The 25,101-nt window shown below is 55.2% G+C and overlaps 1 protein-coding gene and 1 long non-coding RNA gene across 5 annotated transcripts; one reads left to right on the plus strand and one right to left on the minus strand.

Annotated features, from left to right (window-relative positions):
- Positions 1 to 1,090: 1,090 nt before the first annotated feature.
- RHCG (Rh family C glycoprotein) lies at positions 1,091 to 23,758 on the minus strand. 4 transcript variants are annotated; one of them, XR_004078009.2, is made up of 12 exons: positions 23,572 to 23,758; positions 14,490 to 14,676; positions 12,082 to 12,232; positions 8,505 to 8,652; positions 7,512 to 7,678; positions 5,984 to 6,121; positions 5,665 to 5,801; positions 5,256 to 5,380; positions 4,965 to 5,038; positions 2,547 to 2,639; positions 2,055 to 2,134; positions 1,091 to 1,705 (listed from the first exon to the last, which is right to left on the minus strand). XR_004078009.2 is itself a non-coding variant. In XM_031035993.2 (11 exons), exons 1-10 carry the CDS (start codon positions 23,756 to 23,758, stop codon positions 2,571 to 2,573), a joined length of 1,383 nt encoding a protein of 460 aa, XP_030891853.1. In that variant the 3' UTR covers positions 1,095 to 1,705; positions 2,558 to 2,570. The 4 variants fall into 4 exon arrangements, 3 of the variants coding, with proteins under 3 accessions (XP_030891853.1, XP_006740754.1, XP_030891852.1); XM_031035993.2 differs by lacking the exon at positions 2,055 to 2,134 and having other exon boundaries at positions 1,095 to 1,705; positions 2,558 to 2,639; XM_006740691.2 differs by lacking the exon at positions 2,055 to 2,134 and having other exon boundaries at positions 1,102 to 1,705.
- Positions 12,645 to 23,742, plus strand: LOC115943431 (uncharacterized). Its single transcript, XR_004078010.2, has 3 exons — positions 12,645 to 12,827; positions 19,351 to 19,405; positions 23,643 to 23,742. It is a non-coding gene; the product is annotated as an uncharacterized LOC115943431 (long non-coding RNA).
- Positions 23,759 to 25,101: the final 1,343 nt, after the last annotated feature.

Consider the following 25,101-nt stretch of genomic DNA (forward strand, 5'->3'; position numbering starts at 1 on the left):
CCGCGCCCCCGCCCCCGCGCACAGGCCCCTCCCCGGCCCTCGTGGGCGTGCCGCTGGGCGGGGCCGCCGGGCCGGGGGCGGGCGGCTGGGGCTGGGCTCCGCGGAAATCAAAGCCGCCGCTCCCCTCCTCGCCACGCCGCACCCCTGCCGCGCCGCCGCGCACCTCCTCCTTTGTCACAATGTTTTTCAATCCGGTGAAGCAAACTGTCCAATTAGAGCCGGGGCCTCCAGCTTCCATCTTTGCCGACGTTTAATTAACATGCTCCTCTTGGCAGCTGCTGACAAGTTCCAGAAACAGGTTGTAAAGGGTTTTTGTCTTTACCCAGCATGGAAAATGAGGGGTGTTACATCGCGGGGAACATGAATAGGTTGCATTTCATCTCCCTCCTCCCCTCCTTTCCCCCCACCCCCTCCCGGCACGGAGAATGAAGGCCTGAGTGTGTATGTATGTGTGAATTGTGAGGGGGGCGGGGAGGGCGGATTTGGAGGCAGGAGAGACCTTCTCCTCCCTCTCCCCTCACCCCTTCTTCCCTGGAGTCTTTGCTCCACAAAGGATCTGGATTCTGCTGCTTCTTCGCCAGCTGGCACACTTTCGCCTCGCGTCTCTTTTAGCCATACCAAACCTCGCCATGTTGATTCCTATCTCTGGGTCTCTGCCTGTGCCATCCTTCTGGTAAACTCCTATTCAGCCTCCAAAACCCTGCTCCAGTGACCTGCTCTGGGAAGCCCCCTGGGCATCGGACGGCTGTCCAAGTTCAGGGTGGACCCCAGCTAGACTGAGCCCCCTAAGGGTAGGAAGTGTTAATCTGCCCAGGGTGGTGGCTGGCCGCAGGAAGTGGGGAGAGCTAAACTGCTGAAAACTTCTCCCACTGTGGAGGGAGGGAAGGGTTGGGGTCGGGGGACTGGCCCGAAGGAGCCTTCCCCCCTATTCTCCCACCCTGCCTGAGTGCCCTCGAACGGGAGCAGGGTCACATGAAGGGCATGGTAAACATGGCAGTTTTCATCATGGGTGTGTTTCTGGGATGGTTGATGTGAAGTCAGGAAGGGCCTTGGAGAGAGGCCCCAGCCCAGAAGCTGAGCCTGGGAGGGGGCCCCAAACTGGGGCAGCCTCCAGCACCCCAAATTCTTCCTCTTCAGCCTGGAATGATTTCCCTTGCCTTGTGGGTTGGTGTGGGAGATCAGGACTGGGGCAGGAGGCCAGGCCTCTCAAGTCCTTTTCTCACTCAGATTGGCCCTGTTGGAGCATTCACACCCATTCTACAAAGAACACCAAGAACGTTTATTCACGGAGGCCACCATCTGCACGGCACAGAGTGGTCTGGGGGACGCAGGGAGCAAGGGAGGTGCTGGCCGAGGGGCAGGCAGGGAGTGGAGGAGCCCAGCAGTTGGTGGCTGGCAGCTGCGTTGTCTCCTAAGGAGGGCTCGGGTCCACTGCCAGCTCCCAGCCCCACTCCTGCCTGCTTTTCCCAGGATGTGGCCACCAAGAGCCCTGGAGGCAGGCCTCCTGCAGCCAGAGCCTGGCTTGGATGCCCACTTTGTCTATAGCTCTTCCTCCTCTATTCTCAGGCAGGCCCCCTGGGATGAAGGGGAAGGAAAGAGAGGCACCCTGGGCCAGGCCAGTAGGTGGGGTGCTGCTCGCCTTGCTCTTGTGTTCCCAGCTTGGTCAGCACTGCTCCTTTGGGAGCGCCGGGACAGTCTGTGGAGCCTGCAGGGAGAGAGCCAAGAGCAGCGGGCCACTGTGGGGTCCTGCTATAGCCCCTTGGGCACATTTACCTTTTCCGGACAGGGTGGGCATCAGAGGCAAGGGGTCCCAGCCTCGCTCTTCTCTATCCTGCAACCCCAGCATCCTCTCCTGCCACATCACTCAGCCTTTTGCCCCAGACACAGCTCTTTCCAAGCTCTGTCCTCCAAGGGGATCAAACAGCCCTACTGAGTGTAAAGGTAATGACCTGCAAGGATCCCATGCCCTCCACTTGCACTGTATAGCCTCGAAGAGTCTGAACTTCTCTGAGCCTTAATTTTCTCATCTGTTAGAAAGAGGGAAGTAGTTGCACCTGTCGTGTCGAGCTCTCTGGAGGGTGAGATGCAAAAGGCGGGGCTTGGTGCATTCCACAGAGGAGCAAGGAAAGGTGAGCTGATGGGAAGAAGAAAGGAGACAGAGAGAAGGAAGGAAGAACAAGCCTGAGCTGATCCACTGAATAGAGCCAGACCTGTCATTTCCACTTTTATAGATGAGGAAATTGAGGCTCCGTCTGTGGGTGAGGAGATCCTCAAAATCACAACCAGTAAGCAGCAAAGCCAAGTGTGTAGCCAGGTCACCTTCTATACATTCCTTCCAGTTCAGAGCGCCTTCCATACTCCTGTGCCTGTCCCGGCTTGCAAGGAGTGTGACTCTGAGGCCGCCAACCCCCGCGTGCCCACTCCAATCCAGGCAGGAGGTGTGGAAGCTCACATCCTCATTTCTTGATGCTTTCCTTTTGCCCCTTTGCTGGGGGCATCCAATTCCCAGAGCTGGGCCCCCACTGGGAGAACCTGCCCGTGCTCACCTGCTTCTCACCTGCCCTGGGAGTTTAAGGTTCTGAGGGCTTGAGGGTAGAGTCCTCAGGGTGCAAGACCGTGCTCTTTGGCTCCTCAGGCATCTGCAGAGAGAGGAGGGCAGCTCAAAGGGCCTTGTCCCAGGCCAGGCGGATGGGTGTCCCTGGTAGAACTACAACAGCCTGGACAAGTCTGGAGCAGCGTATGCTGTGTGGCGGGCGCCACCTTGTGATCACTGTGCAGAGCGCATGTAGAGAAGCAGGGCAGTCCACACCGGTATCATGCCCTCTACAGCAGGTTAGCCACTGTCCAGGGTGCTGGGGCACTGCAAGGACGAGACGGGGTCCTTGCCCCACTTAGAGCAACGGGAGAGCGTTCAGGTGACGGGCACAGTGACAATATGAGCTGTAAATGCACACGAGAGGCTGATAACCCGCCTGGAGGGGTGGGATTCCGGTTGTGCTGAATGAACCCACTTTTGAAAGATGAGTAGTAGCGTGCCAGGGAGAGGCCGCATGGCAAGCTCCCTGAACAGCAGGAAGGTCCCAAAGTGAGGTGGGGTGAGATGTAGGGGAGGCCGGAAATGGATGGGTAGCTGGAGTGGGGGTGTTAGGGGGGGATCAGTCTTGCCTTGGCTTCAAGGCTTAGATTTGATCTTAAAGACGGCCTCATCTGAGGTCCAGGGGAGCATCTGTCTCACCCCGTCCTCTGGAAAGCCACCTCATCTCCCAGGTAAACCACCCAGGGGCCAGGGGCTGAGGGGACGGCCTGATGGTGGCTCACTTCCACTGACACAGAATTAGATTTCAAAACCGAGCATTGCTGAAGGGTATTCAGCAGATAGAAGGTGTGAACTTAGAATAAATTATAAAGATCAAAACAGAACCAAGAGTGAACTTCTTTGTATGGGAATTGGTAAGTTTTTTAGTGTATTTCATTAGCGGTAAATCCATGTGATTTCTAATTGTGGTGTCTAAAATAGTTTAAGTTCTGACTTTAAATATGGAATGAAATAATGCTGCTAAAAAAAGAAAGTTTATTAAGAATGTAATAACACAGAATAGTTTTTACGATAGAGAGAGAGAGAGAGAGAGAGCAGAATCCCAAATTGGGCATATGATCTTCGCTAAGAAAAATCTGGGCGGATTAAAAAAAAACAAACAAACACTGGAGGGACATATACCCAAAATATTAGCAGCGCTTGAATTAGGGTGATGGGATTTCTTTCTAATTTTCTCTATTTCGAGATTTCTCTTAATGGGCTTCTATTCGTTTTATAATAAAAAGATAGTTTAAAGAGAATGAATTCAAAAGCGTTATTAGTTATGTATATGAAATTGGCTTATAGTGGATATCAGTGAAAATTACTCAGAAAACTTTCTGGTGTGGTTTTAAAAATACAGAGCCAAATGAAAGGCGGTGATGAGCAGACCCGTGTCTCAGGGACCACAGACACAGGTTAGGTCCTGCCCCCTGTCATGAGGGGAAATGCAGGTGGCTGTCATCCCCCACCATCTAATGCAGGTAAACACCTGCAACAAGGATTCGTCGGGAGGGAGGCCTGCCTGAAGTCACAGAAAGCCCAAATTGTGGCATGTTTTTAAAGAAACAGAGTTTTGTGACATCCTACTACTTTCAGCTTCTAGAACAATGTTTCTCAAGTTGGGTTTCTGTACCCATACTCTCTGGATGCTGAAAGCAATGGAATGTCGCTCAGTTTTCTGGACCAGAATCAGCTGGGAACTTGTTCCCAAGAGGAGGCCCTACTCAATTACAGTTCTGGGCTGGCACCTGGGAAGCTGCATTTTTACAAGGTCTCCGGGTGGTTCTTATGGAGTCTGAAGCTGAACACCACAGTGTGGTTCTTAATCTGGGCTACATTTGGATTTACCTGGGGAAGCTTTAAAAAAAAAAACAAAACAAAACCCAAAAAACTCATAACGTCCAGGTTCTAACCCCAGACCGATGAACTCCAAGCCTCTTAGAGCTGAGGCCTGGGCTCCGAGTGTCTTTAAGGCTCCCCAGGTGATTTCAATGCACGTGGAAGGGCCGTGGTTTTCAGAGGCGGGTGTAGTTTTCATCAGAATCACGTGGAGGGCTTGTTGAAACACAGTGCTGGGGCCCACCCCTGAATTTTGGATTCAGGAGATCTGGGTGGGACTCAAGAACTTGTATTCCTAACACGTTCCCAGGTGCTGCTGGTGCTGGGGAGCACAGGGGATCACACTTTGGGAAGGACTGCTCTAGAATAAAGCCTTCAGCCCCCAAGAGACACACAGCCTCTGGATGGAGGAGCAGGGTGATGCAGGCTCTGTCCCCAACCCTCAGCTTCCAGTCCCTCGGGGGCCCCAGCTCGGCTGATGTGGGCAGGGTCTGTGGAGAAGGGACGCAACTCCCTTTGTGCAGGGGAACAAGGCCCTGGAACTCACCTCCCAGTAGACAGAATCCTCAAAGCAGTTCTCGTCAGCAGGTTGCCCCCAGAATGGCAACTTCAAAATAATCCCTAAAGAAAGTTGGGGGTCACACAAGGTCAGGAACCACTTCTTCTCAGTCTACCCAGCCCTTCTCCTTAGCTGGGAAGCATTCCCCCCCCCCCACCCCAGTCCCACAGCCACAAGAGCACGGGATTCCTAGGGGCTCTGGGCTGACCTCTGGTACGTGCTCTTGGGTCCCCCATCCACAGCGGCCCCAACTTCTCTCGCCCAGCCACTTCCACTCACCCACGATGATGCCGCCCACCAGGGCCATGGCCAGGGACACAAAGAGACCAGCAGCCTGAAACTTGCCCTGCATGCTTGCGTTCCAGTTAGTCTTGAAACCATCAAAGCCAAAGGCAAGGGCAAACCTGGGGTGGAGATCAGGGGCAGGTCAGGGCTCCGCAGAGAGGCAAAGAAAGCACTTGCTGTCGCCCCACAAATGTGAGTGGGCACCAAGGCTCTGAGGCTTCCCGTGTGCACTGGACAGATCAGATGGTCCCTAAGGCTTTTGAGGAAGGACGGAGGTTGGGGAGAGAGGCCTATGGACGGTGGTTCAGATTGGGGTAGGCTAGGAATACAGACAGTATGTTGGACCCCAGAGGAACAGCAGGAAGGAGGGAGCTCAGGCTCCCCTGCCCCTCTCCACACCTACCCGTTTACTCCATACACATCACTGGTGGCACAGGACGCCGTCACGGCCCCCACGATGGCGCCGATGATGCCGGGAATGCCATGCAGGTTGTGAATGCCGCATGTGTCCTGGATCCGCAGCCGGGCCTCCAGGAACGGCTGGACAGGGGAGACGGCTGTTACTCAGACCCTGAGCAGTGGCAGGGGTGTGGGCAGGCCCCAAACACACGGAAACCCAGCATCCTCCAGCCCCCAGGCCCTTCCCTAGGGACCCCCCTCCTGTCAGGAACACAGAGAGCCCAGGATTCTCCAGCCCTCAGCCCCTGGCCTGGGGTCCTCACCGTCAGGTACACAAAACCCAGGGTGGAGACAATGCCGCAGATGAAGCCAACGATGAGGGAGCCATAAGGCATGAGCATCATTTCAGCGGCCGTCCCCACGGCCACCCCTCCTGCGAGCGTGGCGTTCTGGATGTGCACCTGGGTAGGGCGGGCGGGGCGGGCCGGAGCTCAGTCCTCTCCCAGAGCCCGCAAAGCTCGCCGTGGGGGGGGGGCTGCCGGCGCTGGGAGGCAGGGTTGACCCCCAGGGCACCTCGCGAGCCCGCAGACCGCGGAGGGCCCCACCCAGGCCCCGCTCCTGTGCTCTCTGCACATTGGGCGCCCACACCAGCGGGCTGACCATTGTCCATGGCCACCAATCGGCGTACTTGCGTCGGGGTGGGTGAGCCCCCTTGGCACGTCTGCACGTTCCCTCTAGCTCCGTGTGCGCAGGGGCGCATGTCTCCTGGTCTCTACGCTCACGTCTGCTGACGTCAGGCACCTGCGAGGCCCTACACGTGCGCAAACACCCCTCCCGGGGTCTGTGGGCCTGCAAGAGCACCAGCTGACCCCCTCTGAGGGCCGACCTGCACCCGGTACCGTGCTGCCCGCTGCGGGGAGGATTTCTGTCCGTCTCCACAGCAAGCCCAGGAGGTAAGGACAGTTATCTTTGGATGTTTGCAGAGGGGAGGAAATTGAGGTGCAGGGAGACCACACAGCTAGCAAGAGGCAGCAAGGTGTCTTGATCCGGGTCTGTGTGGAGCCAGGGCCCCTGACCTTGACCCTGTCTGTGTCCTTGTCGGCGTGCGGGGGGTGGGGGTGGGGGTCTTGGGCGCACACAGGTGTGCCCATGTCGGTGTGTCTGATTCTCTTCCCTCTGATGCGGGGGGGAACCTAGTGTCAGACTAGGAAATAGAGAGGTGGTCTTCTTTTTACGGAAAAATCGACCAACACCTATGGGGTTTGGCCCCTCCCCACTAACGACAGAACAGTTTGTCCCAGTGGTCTGAGAGGAAGGACACTGTGTAACCTCATCCCCCCACAAACCTCCCCAGGGGAGGACAGGCATCAAAGGGGTCCCCTTTCTGAGGGTATGGGGCGGGGCAGGTGGAAGCAGCTTTAGGAAGGCTGAGGGCCAGTGTTTGGAGGATCAGAAGCCTGGCAGAGGGGAAGTGCCCCTGGCAACCGTACAGGGCAGGTCTGATGGGGTGCTCAGCCCAGAACAGCCATCAGCCCCCCAGGCTGGGAGGAGGAGAATGAGGAGGAAGAGCCGCTCATCCAGCGCAGCCAGTATAACAGAATCTGGGAATCTGGTTCTGGGCTCTGCCGAAAGCCAGCTATGGAATCCGAACAAATCATTTCTTCCCGAGACTAAGTTTTTTCATCTGCAGGATGGGTGTGATCATCCTGATGCTGCCTGCTGCCTGCCGCCTGCCTCACAGAGTCGTTGGCAGGGCATGGTGATCAGTGTGCACTGGGCACAGGCAGTCATAGTCACACCTGCCCCCAGGGCTCCCCAGGCTCCCCCCCCCGGCCCCGCCCCGCTGCTCACCATGTCCAGCTTGCCCTTCTTGTGCAAGGCGCTGGACAGCGCCACCGAGGTGAGCACGCAGGCTGCCAAGGAGCAGTAGGTGTTGATGGCAGCTCGGTGCTGGGCATCTCCGTGGTTGGACACAGCTGAGTTGAAGCTGGGCCAGTACATCCACAGGAAGAGGGTGCCTGGCCAGACCAGACAGGACCGGTGCGCCCGGGAGAAGAGGTGTTAGATGGGCCCAACGGAGCTTAGGCAGACATCCTGTCCTTTAGTTCCAGAGATGTCATATGACTCACATACCCCAGCAGTTTCCCACCCCTGCAGCTTTCCTCATGCTGGGGGCTCTGCCCAGAACATCCTCCCTGTCTTACTTACTACCTAACTTTTACTTAGCCCTCCACTCTGCTCCAGGAAGTCTACCCTGACCCCATAACTGGGCTAAATGCCTCCCACCTTGCTCCCATAGCACCATGAGGGAGAATCTTTTTCTCTACTGTAGTTAGATTGTCTTGTAACATTGCCCTCTCTTCCACACACTGTGAGGAGCTCCTTGAAGGCAGGGCTGGGTTTTAGGAGGCCAGAGCGGGTGGTTGATACGTATTCTCTGGAATGAATGGACACAGGAAGTAGGAATTCACACCTTGCCCTAGCCCAGGGGATGGACTGACCAGTTCCTAGTTACCACTTTGTCTGCCTTGGGGCACCCTAGGGAAAACAGGATGAGTGACCAACTTCTTCCAGCCCCATGGGAAAAAGGGACAAACATCTGGGATCCTGGAGGTGTCTACAGGCAACCCCCCTCTGCCTTTTCCCCAAAGGGAACTGCCTGCCACCCACCAGACCACGTGGGGATCAGGTTTAGTTTTGGTGGCCTGAACTCCTCATGGAGACCCTCACCCATCATGGTGGTCCTCACCCATCATGGCAGCCCTCAAGCATCATGATAGCCCGTGTCCATCATGGCCACCTTCACCCATCACGGTGGCCCTCAATCATTATAGCAGCTCTCACCAATCATGGCAAAGAGGTCCGAGTGGTACACAGCGCTCTGTCTCTCCTTGCTCTGCTGTAGGCTGGGTCGGTAGAGGATCCAGGTCACTGTGAGCCCAAAGTAGGCGCCAAATGTGTGGATGGTCATAGAGCCCCCTGCGTCCTTTACCTGGGGTGTAGGGATCTGTCAGGCTCTGATAGCTTCTCTCCCTCCTATCTGTTAGCACTTTCCATCCCCACCCCCGTGAAACACACACACACACACACACACACATCTCCATCTGTCTCTGACTCCACAAGCTGCAGGATGGAGCCCAGGGCCCCCACAGACCAATCAGTTGGGAAGGTGAGAAAGCGGGGATCCCTGAGCCCACACTGTGAGCCTGTCAGCAGAATGCCAGAGCATCCTCACCCAGCAGATGGGACTGTGCCCAGATGGGGAAACCCGGGCTTGGAGAGGACCTTGCTCAGTCACACAGTGGGAAGAGGTGAAGCAGAGCTAGAACCCAGGGCCACCCCCTATCTAGTTTGTCACCCACTAGCTTCTACAGTATCTTAATTCCTGGGAGCCCTTCACTCCCCTCCAGGCCGCCCCTCCCCACATTTCTTCCTCCATAGCCACTCCTGGCCCAACCCCACTCCGTCTAGACTACCGCTTCTCATCTCCCCGGCATCCTGCCACACTCCTTGCCCAACAACCTCCCAGCTGACCGCCCACCGCCCACTCCATCCCCATCCTCCTCTCCCCTGTCCCCCCCCCCAGTCAGAGCATGCAGATTGGTTTCTTCCTCTTCTGTCCCTTTCTGCCCTACCCCACTCTGTGCTGCAAGTTCCTCCTTCACAAAGTCGGGGAGGCCAGGGTGCCTTACTTAGCAGGGCTGTGTCGAGGGTGAAACTAGACAACTCGTGTACAGCACCTGGGAAGTGCCTGGCATGCCACAGGCGCTTGGTTGGCTTAGCCTTCCTCCCCGTGCCCCCACCTTCCCTCTCAGCCTCCTGTTCCTCCCTACTCAGAACCAATCTCAGGGGAAATTCCAATCAGAATCAGAGACTCGCTCCTTCACTGTAGATGGGGAAATCCAGCCAGAGAGGTTAAGTGTGTTGTCCAAGGTCACAGAGCTAGTTAGTTGTTGACAGAGCTGGGTTTCCCGGTTCCCAGCCTGGCAGGTGCCTCTACTAGCCATGGGACCTGGGCCTAGCCCCTTAACCTCCGAGCCTCAACTTTCTGTTCTGTAAAGTGGGGGTAATAATTGCGCCTATCTCGGAGATGAGGATTAATGAGATAAGCCATGTGAAGCATTCAGAGCCGGGACCTGCCAAGGGCAAGTGCTCCTTACATGTCAGCAGTGATTGTTGTATTTTGACTTGGCACAGAGACAGGCCCAAAGGCTGTCAGGCATTCAAAGACTTTCTGTAGCAGGTTGGGAGGATTTTTGAGGGCCTTTTAACTCGCGCCCAAGATACTACATTCTCAGCCTATTTCAAATCACGCCCACTGGCCCCACTAGCTGCTTTATTCTCCACACCTCCCACCCCAGCCAGGCCCCAAGGCCAGCGTACTCACCTCTTTTATATCTGTCGAACTATCATCTCCTCCTTGTACTACCTCAGTCCCAGTCCCATTATCTCTCATCAGGGCAGCAAGGACAGCCTCCTAACTGGGCTCCCTGCTCCCAGCTGTTCTCCTTACCACAGCCAAAGAGGCGTTTCCATTCCATGTGTCTGACCGTGCCACTCCCCTGTCTAAAACCTTCCGTAGCTCCCCACTGCCCTCATGACAAAAGTTGAAACCATTTAATGCCATCTTCAGGAGCTTGATGATCCATGCTCCTCCCTCCATTACCCTTTCGAACATTCCCCCCACCCCCACCGCACACCCTCTTCCAGCCAGGTGGAGCCACCGGAGACCTCTCGCCGTGGGCCTCCCTCAAGGCCTATGCACTCACTGTTCCCCCTGCCTCACTCCTTCGCCTGCTTATTTCCCACTTGATTTCTAGCTTTGCCATCTTTTCCTCCAGGAAGCCTCCCTGACCTGTCCCGCTGGTACAGACACCCTCCCTTTAGGCCGTCAAGCCCCTGACCCCACTCCTCATCGTACTGCGTGGTTACTGTCTATTGACTTCCTGGCTCCCTCTCTAGATTGTGAGCTCCTTGGGTGCGGAGCGAGAGGTCTGCTCACCTCTGTATGGCAGCGCCAGGAGCATTGCTCAATGTGCAGTCAGACTCCAAAATGCATTTACTCGATAAACACTTGTTGAGCACTTATTAGGCATTGAACTAGGTGCTGGGAAACAGACGGTCCAGACACATCAGGTTTATCAGAGAAGAAGTGTTACGAAGAAAATAAACTGAGTCAATATGAGAGATAGTGACTAGGGCTCAGGTGGGGGGGGGCAGTAAGATAGATGGCAACGCTATGGGGTGGGGAGAATCTGGGAGGGCCTCTCTGAAGAGGCGATATCCCAGCTGAGACCTCAGTAATGAAAATGACTGAGGGACGAGCATTCCAGGCAAAGGGAATAGCAAGTGCAAAGGCCCTGAGGTGGGACCAAGCTTGATGTGTTGAGGAGCAGACAGCAGGGTGTGGCCAAAACACAGGAAGATGGGGAGAGAGTAGATTATAAGCTTGAAGGGAAAGGCTGAGGGCAGAACATGTGGGGCTTTATAACACATTTGGATTTTACGCAAAGAAATTTTAAAAACCACTGGAGGGTTTTAATCAGGGGAATGGTCTTGCATGCATTATTAACAGGTCTCCATGGCTGCCGGTGGAGGTTGGCCTGAGGCAGGGAGTGGGGCAAGGATGAAGATAGGGAGATGAGTTAGGAGGAAGAGAGATGGTGGCTTGGGCTAATCTGGTGGCTGAAGAAAATGACAAAATGAATGACTGAATAGTGTGACCTAAAAGAAAAAACAAAAAAACTCTACCCCTGTGGGGGGTGGAAGTGTTCCAGGCAGAGTCCAAATGTGGAGGAGCTGGGGGCTAAGAAATGGATGAAGTCTGTGAATGACCTTCACCCCTGCAAAGTACCAAAGAGGCCTCTGAGCTAGATTCAGAGGTCTAAGGTGCCTCTTACTTGGGTCATTGAATCGGCCAACTTCAAGGGGCATCATTCCTGCCATAGTCCATGTGAATGTCATCTCTGGAGTTGTGCAGGGCACAACCTATGCAGCTCTACATGTCCACCATAGCTATTCCCCTAGGATCCTTCCTTATAGATGTGCCCCCTCAATACACTGGGTCCTTTTCTTGGCAGAGCATTCTGGGAATGAGGTGTGTGTGCATCAGAGTGTGTGCAGGAACACCGACTCTTGCCATCCGATATGCAGGAACGAGAAAGGAGGGAGAAAACCACCATATGAGGAGCCCCTGCTCTGCCCAGGTGCTGGACTGATTTGCTAGGTGGACCACCATTCCTGCCCAATAAATGTCATTACTCTTCTTTTAGAGATGAGGAGACTGAGGTTCAAAAGGTTAAGTGGTTGGCTAAGGGTGAATTGAATCCAGCTGGCAACTGAATCTTCAGCCCTCCCTTTCTCTCCTTCCCTGCTGTCACCCCAAGTGTCCCCCGCCACCCCCATCCTGAGCCCTGCTCACCTCTAGCAGGCTGAGGAGGATGTACTCATTCACTGAAAAGAGGGTCACTTGGAAGAGAGTCATGATGAGTAGCTGGACGGGGCTGACTTTGCCCAGAACTGCCCCAAAGGCCACACAGACAGAGCCCACGCAGAAGTCGGCATTGATGAGGCTGCGGGGAGACAGGTCAGGGGAGGGGTGAGGCAACAGCACAAAGTGGCACTCTGAGTCCCGGGTTTGAATCTGGACATGGTCATCTGTGTATTTGGCCTTGTGGCTTAACCTTTCTGAGCCTCAGTTTCATGGTGTGGTCATGAGCACATAACATCTTAAAGCTACTCTAGGAATGAGACGAAATAGCACATGAAAGGGGCAGCACAGCAATGTACCAGATGCCAGATGCCAGACCCTTCCCCTGTGGCCGCCATCCCAGCGCCCCCTCCTTGCAGGCAGCTTGTATTCAAGTCACCCAAGTTGTCCGGCTGCTGTTCTGGAACATGCCCCATATTTGGGGGCTTGCCCTGCCCTCCATCCTCTGCCTGCCCTTCTAGAACCTCCTCTGACTGTCTTCTCTTTCAGGAAGCCTTCCTGGATTCCTCCACGCAGATGTGGTGTCCACCTCCAGACCCTTATCTCTCACTCTACACACACCTCTCCTGCTGGCTACCAGGGCCCTGCTTGGGTTTGAGCTCTCATGACCTGCTCGTCACCTTACCTGGGAGAGGGGATCTGTGTCCAGGGAAGAAAGAGAGGCCTTCCTGCAGGAGGTACGTGGGGAGCTGGGGGCTCAGTGGAAGGGGGCAGGAAGGCCAACAGAGAGAACAGAGGCAGAGGAGCACCTAAGTTCTCCTAAAGTCTGGACCCTGAAAGCCCAGGCAGCCAGCAGAGGGCTGATGGAGAGGCAGACAGCCAGGTAGATGTCTTGTGGCCAAAGGAGAGCCTGGTTCCATCCACGTGCCTGCCTAACCCAGGCCTTCCTGTGCTCGGCCAGCAGCAAAGCTCAAGGCAGAATCATGAGAGTTGTTAATGGGGGGGTGGGTGGATATAGGGACAGTAGAGGCTACTTCCTCAAGACGTTCACATCCAGAGGAAGTGCCCTTGCCCCATGCTCAGGTGTGTATGAGAAAATCAGGAGGTGAGAAGTAAGAAGCCAGCTGATGGTTGGGCCAGGGTGTGGAATGGGAGCTGTTCTCTCAGGGTCCCTCCCAAGATGAGGATGTTCATTGGAACCTCTGCTTCACTATGACCTTTGTTCACTGCTGTGTCCCCAGGGCCTCACACAGGGCCTGGCTGAAGGAATCATGGCATTTACTAAGTGCCTGGCACTGAAATACCTGTTAGGTACTGCGTATGCCCTCCTGTACCACGTCTAAACCCGAGGGGACAGGTACTATTACTAGCCACATCATAGTGATGGAACAGGGAGGCTTAGAGAGGCCGAATTATTTGCTCATGTTCCCATAACTGTAGCCAGAAGACTGATCTGACAGAGGTGACCATCCGGAAGGAGTGAGGGGGAGAGCAGAAAAGCCCACACCTTGGGCCATCAGCTCCGGGGAGATGGAAGTTTGCATGTCACATCTCAGGAGGGCCCACGGAGGCTTGGGCAGAGCCCGTACAGGGCATCGCCCTACAGTGACAGGTAGGACCTGGAGGACTCTTCAGCAGGGACAGGACAGAAGCCAGGAGGAGGGTCTGGGGACAACATGATCATCCAGCCCTGAGCACCAGAATCGGCTCCATCTTGGTTGCTGCAAATCAATTCCCTGAAAGCCAGTTTGCCAAAAACTCAATTTGTCAAGTGACCAACTTGCCAAATAACTAGTTCACCAAAAACCTGCCAATTCACAAAGTTTACGATAATTCCCTTTGAAGATTTTTAAAAAGTTGTATACTTTTGTTTTTTCATCTAGCCATAGCTCTTTCGCTGGGGTGGCCAATTAAATATATTACAGGTGTTTTCATACTTTGGGTCTACGGCTTTGGGAGTGAGACTTTCTCGTGTATTTTGAACTGCATGTTGATATGCATGTCAACGATTTTATATACAAAACACTGACTTATTGATTCCAACACATTTTCTATCTAGTCAACTATTTTTCCAGTTTCTCTTAAGTCATGGCTTCACTGACCTGCTTGAGTGAATTCGTATCTTGCAAGTATTTGGCATGTTTTAAATTTCAGACACCTGGCCTATGACCCCCGGTTGATGCCCTCTATGTGACGTGGTTTTATGGCAGGTTGCCTCTAAACCCTTTCTGCGGACTTGGTCTTCCAAGCAGGCTAACGAGTGTTCGTTTGCACACCAGCCTCTTCGCCCTCTGGGCCCCGCTCCCGGGCCCCGCCCCAGCCCCGCCCCTTGCCTCTGGGCCCCGCCCCAGCCCCGCCCCGCCACCCTGGGCCCGCCCCCGGGCCCGCTCCGCGCTCACTTTTCCACGCCCACGTGAATGTAGCCTTGGTAGTAGGAGTGGAACCAGCCCTGCATGAGCAGCGCCCACTGGATGCCGAAGGCCGCCAGCAGGAAGTTGAAGCCCACAGAGCTGTAACCGTAGCGCTGCAGGAAAGTCATGAGGAAGCCGAAGCCCACGAAGATCATCACGTGCACGTCCTGGAAGCCTGCAGGGAGAGCGCAGCCCGGGGTCTCGGTGGCCTCGCCCGCCCTAGCCCTGGGCCTGGGCCAGCGCCGCCCGGCGCAGCGCCTGGTGTCTTCCGGGCCGCCGGGCCCCCAGGTGGTCTCCCGAGCCCCCTCCTCCCATCTCTGCATCTGGATCCCAGGGCTAGGCGCAGTTGCTGCAGGCAGAACGGCCACTACCCGCATCTTGTCCTCAGAACCTCTGGAGGGGGCTGGGCTTGGGGGAACTGAGGTGAGCCTCCCACTTTAGACCGCTTGTTCTAATGCCAAGACGTGCCTGAGCGTCCCCTCAGGAGAGGACAGCTTTGTCTCTCCACCCTCACCCAGGGCGGGGGTGGGCAGCTGGGCGTTTGAAATTGGGGCCAGGCTGTGGCTCACACCTAGAATCTAGGGTCTAGAACCCAGACTTTCTGCGGCCTTGCCCCCTCAATCCGTTTTTTTAGTACAGAGAAGTTAGTCTCATCTGGGTCTGAGTCTCTCCAGGGGCCAAGCACATGAGTTGATCATCCCCCCCACCCCCGCCCCACGAATGTCACATCCCCCCTCCACCCCCTGCAAGTACACTTTGTTGTATCACTGAGACCCGAATTTGGGCCCCAGTTCCTCCATCTGCTGGGCAGATGACTCTGGAAAGTCAGGTAACATCCTTGGGTCTCAGCACCTTCTGTAATGCTTACTTACAAAGCCTGCAGAGATTAAATGCAGCAGTGTAGGTAAACCATCTCGCAGTGCCCATCCCATAATAGGTGCTCAAAATGGACAAGTGTCATTATTATTGTTGCTTTATTATTATTTATTGTTACTTAGGCATAGGCTAATTCTGCTTTTTGAACCAACTCTTCCACCAGCTCTTGGGGTGTGGCCTTGACAAGCTACTTCCCCTCTCAGAGCCAGTTTTCTCCATAAAACCAAAGGATGGATTAGAGTGATCGTAACTGTCCTCCCAGTTGCCTGATTCTAGAGTCCCAGAAAATAATAGAAGGCAAGGAGCTTTGGGAAGCAAAGATGGGTACAAAGATATAAGGCGCTAAGAGGATCTAGAGGTGTCCCAGGACACAGGAGCCAGATTGAAGGGTTCCCATTGGCCAAATCTGGGATGGTTTGAACACCAAAATAACTATGTACGTAGTAAATTAAAACTATTAGGAAATAGGAACTCAGAATAGGAAATAAATGGGAACGCGGAGAGGGCTCTTGCTTGTAACTGAATGCTGAGAGCCAGACAGCTAAATGTGGAATGAGCGCTGAAGTTGGAAAATCGTGATTTTCACAGTAAAGACTCCATCAGTGGATGCTAAATCCAGGAGGAAATTTTGATGAAGAGCAGAACATTTGCAATGTCTTCAAGAGTCTTCCCAAAGACTGTGAGTTGCAAGGGATTGAAAAAAACAACCCAGTAATTATGAAGTGGAGAAACAGGACGACATCTCAACTGGGTGATCAAAATTAACCTCACCCATGAGGGACAGGTGGATTATCACGGGCCTTCAGATGTGATCATCTGAAGGAGACTTATCACCTGTATGGTATTCTAGCCCAGCAGGTATTATCCCAGTCTACTCACAAGGAAGCATCACACAAATAGAAAATGAGTAATGTGCAGTTAGAAGGGGGGGTGGGTGGGTGAGGATTTCGTCTTGAAAAAGGTCAATGTCATAAAAGACAAAGGCTGCAGAAATGTTCCAAGTTAAAAGAGACTAAAGAGACATGCCAACTACATTCACTCCCTAACTCTGGACTGGATCCTGGATTTGGTGGGGGGGGGGGGGAGGAGTGCGAGGAGAGCTGTAAAGGTTGTTATTTTTTTTTTTAAGATTTTATTTATTTATTTGAGAGAGAGAATGAGACAGAGAGAGAGAGCACGAGATGGGGGAGGGTCAGAGGGAGAAGCAGGTTCCCCGCCGAGCAGGGAGCCCGATGTGGGACTCGATCCCGGGACTCCAGGATCATGACCTGAGCCGAAGGCAGTCGCTCAACCAACTGAGCCACCCAGGCGCCCCTGTAAAGGTTGTTATTGACAAAAGTAGAAAATAATTAGAAAATTAGGTTGAGGAAATTAGAAACCGTATATTAAGGTATCACACAATGCCGATTGATGAAATTGATTAGCCTCATTATGGAAGAGAGTCCCTCTATTCTCAGGACGTATCCTGGAGTCATGAAGGTGACAACAGGGCCATGGCATGTGTCACCGACCCTCAGATGGTTCAGAGGAAACAAGTGTGTGTGTGTCTATGTGCGGAGAAAGAGAGAGAAGGAGCAGGTCGCTGAATTGGAGTTACAGAGTAGATAGTGCTCTTTATGCTAACTTCTGTTTTTTTTGTTTTTTTTTTAAAGATTTTATTTATTTATTTGAGAGAGAGAGAATGAGAGACAGAGAGCATGAGAGGAAGGAGGGTCAGAGGGAGAAGCAGACTCCCTGCCGAGCAGGGAGGCCGATGTGGGACTCGATCCCGGGACCCCAGGATCATGACCTGAGCCGAAGGCAGTTGCTTAACCAACTGAGCCACCCAGGCGCCCCATATGCTAACTTCTGTTTTTAGCAACTGCTTGAAAATTTGAAATTCTTCCCATGTAAAAAGTAAAAAAAAGGGGGGGGGGACCTGCAGGGCCCACCCACCTGCCCCATTGTTCTTTCCCCATTCTTGCCCCCTGCGCCCCCTCCATGCACCAGCCGCACCAGCCGCACCAGCCTGGCGTGTTCCTCCACCTTCCCCTGGGGTCTCTGCCTGTGGCCTCCCCCTGCCCGGGATGCTGTTCCCGCAGAACTTAGGCCAACAACCTCTCTCTTCCTGCAGATCTCAACAAAACGTCACCTCGTCACAGAGGCCTTCCTGACCCTCCAGTTTAGAGGCGGTCCTCTCCCTCCCGGCCCGCTCTTCCTTCCTTTCTAGTTCTTACTACAGTCTGCAGTTAGGTGTGTTTGTCCAGCCCGCTAGACTGGAAACCCCCAGAAGGCGAGGCCGTGCCTGTTTGCTTCGCTCCGCTGTTCCCCAGCACCTGTTGTGGGAGTGGCCGGGGAGACTCTCAGTCAGTATGTGTGGCGGAATGAATGATGACTGGTGTGTCACCCCGCAGCACCCAGGGGTGCCCGCTGAGCAGCAACCCAGGAGCCCCAGGTGGGACTTCCTAGTCAGGGGAGGCTACAGCCCCTCCCCAGTCCGACACCTCCTGCCCCCGGGGTGGAGGGCCTGGCCGAGGTAGGGGCAGCAGTTCTGATGCTACAGCGTCCTAACCTTGCCTGCCCCCGGCTGCCCCATCTGTACCCCCCCCCCAGGTCTCCCTGGGGCCCAGGCCATGGCCACAGCCCCCTTGGCTAGTGGCCACCTGGAGGCGGCTTAGGGAGGAGGCACTGGCCCAGTGCAGGGTGGGGGTGGGGGCATGCCAGCTGAAGCAAGAGAGCCGTGGGTCTCACCCCAGTGTGGTGCTCGGAGCTGCTGTCTGGAGACCTGTGCGAATTTGCACGAACAAACAGCAGCTTGGTGTAGCTTTCACGATGCGCGCAGCTGATTTCGTGTATTATCGCGTTTCCTGGTTTATCACGTTTCCAACTGTTGTGGGGGAATCTGAGCTAATGCGTGTGAGTCACCATATGCGGCATTATGGTTATTCTTGGAAGAACGGATGGGTGGCAGACTGGAGGAGAGGTGTGAAAGAGGGAGGTGACGCTTTCAGACTACAGTTCCAGCGGCAGGGAGGGGAGCTGGATGTGGAGTGGGAGGGAGGGGCTGCGTCTGGTGCTGGCCTAGGAGTTGAGAGGACCACGGTGGGGTGGGGGAGTCGTGAGGGTGGGCAGGGCAGATGGGAGGAACGGAGCCTGGCTGGGCGGGGTGAAGCGGGGACCTGAGCCCGGGGTGGGGGTGGGGGGCAGGCCGGCAGATGGAGCTGTGAGTCAGAATGTGGGCACAGTGAGGGGGAGAGAGCAGCTGAGAGCTGGCTTGCCTTTGAAGCTAGCAGGCCGGACAGGGAAGGCGCGGGCAGGGGGTGGGAGGAATCCCTGGGAAGAGGCAGTCACAGAGGATGGGGGCCTTTCGGCTGTTTGGTGGCAGAGAGGAACCATGTGGGCAGGGGTGGGTACGGTGGAGGGGGCCCTCCTGGGGGATAGCTGCAATTTCAGGGCTGCCTGAGGCTCTCCCCTTCTCAGTGCACCATCCCTGCCTGCCCCCCTCACCAGTTCTCTGTCCTCCGTGACTCCCCTCTGTCCTCCTGACCTCTCTCTTTGACTGTCTCTGGGGGGGGGGGGCGTGTCTCTTTCTTCTGCCCCCCCCTCAGGCACACAGATGCCAGCTTCCCTCTCCTTGGGCACCTCCCTGTTCATTCTCTTATTCCCTTTCTGTTTATCTCCCAAACTGGTCCCAATTTAGAACCCCAATCTACCAGTTCATTAATTCATGTTTTATAAAGTTTGGTGCTACCTAGAGTGCTTTTACTAGTAATGGTTTGAAGGTCCCAATTGTGTGACCTTTGGGAAGGACATCATCTCTCGGATCTTCAGTTTCTTTTTCTGTGGAGTGGGGTTAGTCCGTGAGCTTGGGTAGTGCTCACCCCAGAGCTCTGTGGTTCACATTTAATGACTTCATCCAGCCCTGGGTAGAGGCCTGGCTCTTTAGCAAATTGATCAATCATATTAGTTACTATTTCTCTTTTTCTCTTTCAAGGCTGTCCTTGTGTTTTGCACTGAGTTGGCGACTTGCTGTAGATCAGTGGACGTTGGTGAGACACCGTCCTTTCCCCCCTCTCTTTCCCCAGCCTGGGGTGACACAGCAGTCCTGCGCCACCCAGAATCTGTCCTCTCTACCCCGGGGGCACCCTCCCCCTGCACCGCCCCCCATGGGGCACAACTGGCAGGCTGGCTTGCAGCCACGAGAACTGCCACAAGGGGGCACAAGCGGTTCTCACTCGCCCCTTCTCCACCCCCTTCCTAGCTCCCACTCTCCGCCGCCTCCAGGATGGTTCCCCAGTGAAGCTGGCCTTGGCTCTGAAATCTCTGAAATCTGAGGACAGAGTTTCCCCGGGCCGCTGGACCATAGCAGCTTCCAACCCCCCTGCTGCATCGGCACAGAAAGCGTGGAGCCCTGCCTGGTGCAGGCTGGTGCTGCTCCCTTCCCATTCTCTGCAGGCCAGCCCAGCCCAGACTTGCTTTTGAGGCCTCCTGGCCAGGCCCTCACTTCCCCAAGGCTCTGTGCCCACCTCTCCCACACCGCAGAGCCGACCACAGAACCACCCCATCACCGCACAATCTCCTGGCAATGGTGCAGAGGCCCGGGAAAGCAGGTGAGCTGTGGGGTGGGAGGGCTCAGCCAGTCCCCACCTATGTCACTGGCGCCGAGAGAGTTGGGCACATCTCTGAGGTCCACCTCGGGCACCACGAGATGGAAGGAAATGCCCTGCCTGGCAGAGCTTGCAAAAAGCACTCGTAAGTGGGGAGAGCACAAAGGAATTTAAATGCTAACATCGTTGAAACTAACATTCAGGAGACACTCCTTGGCTATATCTCTAAAGAGATGCTGTCCCTCCACTCACATACCTTCTGCGCCGGAGCACTCACTCCCCTCTGAGGACGCTTGGTACCAGCATTCACTGTCCCCTCACTTCTTGCCCCCAGATGTGCCCTACCAGTCATCTGCCCTCTTCAGTTTTCCTGGAGATCCAGTGCATTAAATAACATTCCCACTTCACAGATGAGCATACCGAGGCTCGCTGCATTTAGCGATGGACCCGGGTCAGTTTAATTCCCTCTGAGACTAGTGGGAATGGAGCTGAGCTGAGGTGTAGGTCCCAGGAGGGCAGCCAGCCTGACAGCTGTGGCTTCATGAAACAGTCTTTCGGGCGTTGAAACTAGGGCATCCCCTGCCCTGGGTCATCTCCTAGAAATGTGTCCCGCTCCCCCTTCAGTCTTTGCAGGAAGTTTCAGGAGCCCAGACTCTGAGGGCTCCTCCTCAAGCCAACCTCCCCCGGACACTGCCAACAGCCACGGAGGCCCCAGAGCACCAGCCCGTGAGGAAGCTTTCTGTCCAGCAGTCAGGGCCTGGACAACAGGCCTCCGGGGGCACCGTCAGGGCAGGTCCCCAGCTGGCTCGGTGCCTGCCGCCTGCCGAGGGGCCCATGCCTGGGGAGCAGTCCTGAGGGCCTCCTGAGCCCCAGCCTGAGCCAGCTAGAGCTGGACTCTTCTGGAAACCAGAGATGCCCGGCAGGCTCCACTAATCCCCCCGGCAGGAATGAGGCCCACACAGGTGTTGTGCTGACAGCCTAGAGCCAAGAACCCAGGAGGTACCACAAGGGCATGCCCTCAACCCAGGCCCCTGGGAATTGCCACACTGGAGCCCCACCTGCGCCAGGAGGCCCCATGCCCTCCAACTCCTAACCGTAACCACCATGACCAGGTAGACCAGAGAAGGGTCAGGCGGCGGGAGGGAAAGGGGAAAGGCGAGCCTGGAGGAAGGAGAGTGAAGGAGAGGAGCCCAGGGTTCCTACGCTGGCTCTCTGGATTCCCTAGTCACTCCCCTTCTCTGGCCTTAGTCTCCTTGTCTGTAATATGGGGAGTCCCGACACTGCCTTCCTTCTGGGGTGGTGGGGGTGTCAAAGGAGAGAACGCACGTCTGCTAGCTTGCCGTGTTGCCATTACTTGCCAAGGAATCCCGAGGCCAAGAGTCTCTCCCTATACTCCTCTCCTCTCTGTCCCTTCCTGCATGATGACCAAGAGCTTCCCAGCACCCACAGGGGAAATGACAGGAGAAACGCAAGCCCTCCTTGATGGCTGGGGCTGTCTTGTCCCTCTTAGCAACCTCCCTCCTGTCCCTTTCACAGGCCCTACCCTGTGCCATTCTGCACCACTCACGTGCTCCCCGCATGCCTGCCCTGCTTCCCCCCGCCTCCCTGTCCCATTACCTTCCAGGACGCTGTCTCAGATCTCTGCTGCCCAGAGAACCTGACCCCATTGAGGACAGGGTGTTGGGGTGCTCTCAATGAGTCTGGGAGCCCCTCAGGGTTAGAGACCCAGGATGTGCAACTTGCTCATCCAGAGTGGCCATAAGTCTTGGTCTCTTGGAGGAGTCGGTGGTTTACGTGTGTGTCCTGGCAAATTACTGCAGCACAACTTACCCACCTCCTCACTCTCAGAAGTGTTATTGGTCAATAAATTATATGGCCACCCTATAGGTAAGTGATTGTTGTGTGAATAAATGAAGGTGGAGTATGGAAGGTGGATGTGGATGGAGTGGGGATAGGAGCTGGGGAGATTCGAGGACCACACCCCTCATTGGGAAGGTTCTGTAGCTCCTGTTTTAGGGTTTTGAGACTTTCCACTGCCTGGACTCCTCAAGGACCTATGAACGCCATGGGAGACCTTACCTCCTGTGCTTTGCTGGGAGGCTGGCTTTTTGGCCAAGAGATGAGCAAGAGCCAGAGCAAAGGAGTGGAACAGGCAAAGGAGGATCTCAAGCTGGTCTGCCTCTCCATTTGCCGGGTCAGTCCAAGGAGAGAAAAGGTGGGCAGTGAAGGGCAGATTTGGAGTCTAAATGCTAAGGCCTCAGCTGTCAAGATCTCTTAAAACACGACCCCGAGCGGAGCCCAGTAGAGGCTGTGGTCTCAACCAGCACAGGGTACACCCCCGCCTCCATCACCTCCCTTCTTCTAGGCACCATATTTCTATTAATGTAGCCTGGGGTTGCGGTAGCTTTTTGGCAGCCATTTAATATGGCTGGCTCCCACTGAGTTGGCAGCCTCCTCACCCTTGTCTTTGTTCATTCAGGCCATCATCTTGAATGTATGCAGTTATTTATTTGGATCTAAGTGAAATGTTATTTCTGGAGGTAAAGACTCCCATTCCTGAGGGTATTCAAGCCACGGAGGGAATGCCGGTTGGCGTGGGTGGCTGTTGCCAATGAGCTTTAGGGTCCCTGCCGAGATTAACAGTCCATGACCATGTGAGCACCAACAAGTTGGAATGATTGTCATTGGCTGCTGGTGGATGGTGTGGGCAGTCAGAAAGCACACGGGTATGGAAAGAGCCCTGGGCTGAGAGTCTGGAGGTTGGGCCGACCTGAGTGACCTTGGGCCAGTTTTTCCAACTCCTGAGTCCTAGGGCATCTGTGCTTAGTGTTCCTCCAGTAATTGCTCCCTTAGGAAGTGAGAGCTCCGTGGCCAGGGCCGTGAGCTCGACGAGCACGGTCTCACGCCAACCTCACCCCTGCCCCGTAAGGCAGATGTGGAAATGGAGTCTCAGCGAGGTTGACATGAGCCTAAGGCCACCCACCTGGTCAATGGCGGAACCATGACAGAAGTAAGGTCTGGTGATTCCAAAGCCAGGCTCTTAACCACAGTATCACAGATACCAGAGAATTCAGGATGTTCCTTCTTCCTCTCCAAGCCAGGAGAGGGTGGGTGCCAGGGTCCCACACACCTCTCCTCGCAGCCACCTGCAGCCCTTGGCATGGGACCTACCCCCTTATGTGGAGAGTACGGGTCCAGCTGGACAAGGGAGCCAGGGTCACCCCCTGGTTGGTGACTGAGATGGGTCTCGGGTCTTTGGAGGACAAGTAGGGCTCTCTGGCAGGGAGGTTGGAAGGCTCTGATGGCCCCCGGAGTGAGCTCCCCCGGGTGAGTTTTCCCTATTTCTTTAACGCAGGGAAAAGGAGCTGGGGCGCACGCAGGTGGCCCTCTCTCAAGCGTGCTCTCCAGAGACTGGCGGGGGCCGGGTGGGGAGGCTGAGTGGGGAGGGCCAGGGGGCTGTGGGCAGCTTCTCCTCCTCCAGCACCTCCCCCCCACCCCGCCCCGTTCCCGAGCAGCAGGCTGCGCAGGTGCAGCGAGGCAGGGCTCTGCGGGGCGGCGGGGACCTGCCGGGAACGCCTCTGGCGGGCGTGCGGGGTGGCCGGACTTACTCGGGTAGCGGTAGTAGAATTCGTTCTCCAGGTCGCTGGTGAAGTTCTCTTGCATCTTTCTGTTGGTCCAGTGAGGGTCAGCATCGGAGTCGTAGCGCACAAACACGCCGAAGAGGACCACCAGGGCCACCTGCAGGAGCAAGCAGGTGACTGGCAGCCGCCAGCGGAGATTGGTGTTCCAGACCATGCTGCGGGGGGCGCCTGGCGGGGAGGGCAGCAAGCAGTTCGGACTGACGCTCGCAGGCGGGAGAGGCTTATAAGACCCGGGCAGGGGCGGGGCGGCCGCGTCGGGTGGCGGAACAGCTGACCCGGGTGCCGCCCGCGCGCTCGCCCAACCGGCGAGGGGACCCGCGGGCTCGGGGCTCGCCTCCACCCGGCCCCCCCCCCCCGAAGCTCCCCCGTCGGGGGCCCAGCGGCGGGAGCAGGGGCCGAGCGGGCAGGTGGGCGGGGATCGAGGCGCCCCAACCTCTGCGGATCCCCTCGGTACCCGGGCCGCAGGTCTGTCCCCTTTTGTTCCGGACCCGAGACAGAAAAAGCCGGATTGTCTGCCTCCTACCGAGAGAGAGGAACGGAAGAATTCCTAGACGGCGCTCTTCATCATCAACAGCACCAACAGCATCACCATCCCTTTCTTTTTCTGATCACAAAATTCACACAGGGTACGTGAAAAACCAGCAAAGGCTAAGACCTGCTTGGAGAAGCTTGGAGAGGCGTGACCGCTCATACAATCCGTATCCTGGAACAGAGAGAGGATGTTAAGGGAAAAACTGGTGAAATCCACATAAAGTCTGAAGTTTGGTTAATAGCGTCGTGCCCATGGGGGTTTCCTGGTCGTGACAAATGTACAGGGCTTATGTGAGATGTTAGCAGGGGACACTGGGTGCCGGGTAAAGGGGAACTCTGTACTATCTTTGCAACTTTTCTGTAAATCTAAAATTATTCCTGAAAATAGGGTATAAAGAAAAATTATATATATATATATATATATATACACACACACATACATATATATGCTTATCAGAACAGTTGAGATTTTCACAGTTCATTGAGCTTACTCAGGAATTATCTGTTGGTCAATACGTGTGACCTTGACATGAGGAGGTCATAGAATTTAAGTTAAATCTATGCTTACGTCTATATTTTGTCAAAATAAATTTGATTCTCTAATTTTTCTTTTAAAAAGTATATTGTAGGGGCGCCTGGGTGGCTCGGTCGTTAAGCGTCTGCCTTTGGCTCAGGTCGTGATCCCAGGGTCCTGGGATGGAGCCCCGCATCGGGCTCCCTGCTCCGAGGGAAGCCTGCTTCTCCCTCCCCCACTCCCCCTGCTTGTGTTCCCTCTCTCGCGCTTTCTCTCTCTCTGTCAAATAAATAAATAAAATCTTTAAAAAAAAAAAAGTATATTGTAGAGATTTTGGAAAATACAGAAAGCCCTAAGAGGAAACAAGAAAACCACCTGTAATTCCTCCACATAGAGGCAACACTGACATGAGAAAGAGGAGGGAAAGAGAGATTCATTCCGTAATACTGATT

The sequence above is a fragment of the Leptonychotes weddellii genome, chromosome 9, assembly GCF_054177405.1.
Source record: "Leptonychotes weddellii isolate Sample4059 chromosome 9, ASM5417740v2, whole genome shotgun sequence".
NCBI classification, from domain to species: Eukaryota; Metazoa; Chordata; class Mammalia; order Carnivora; family Phocidae; genus Leptonychotes; species Leptonychotes weddellii.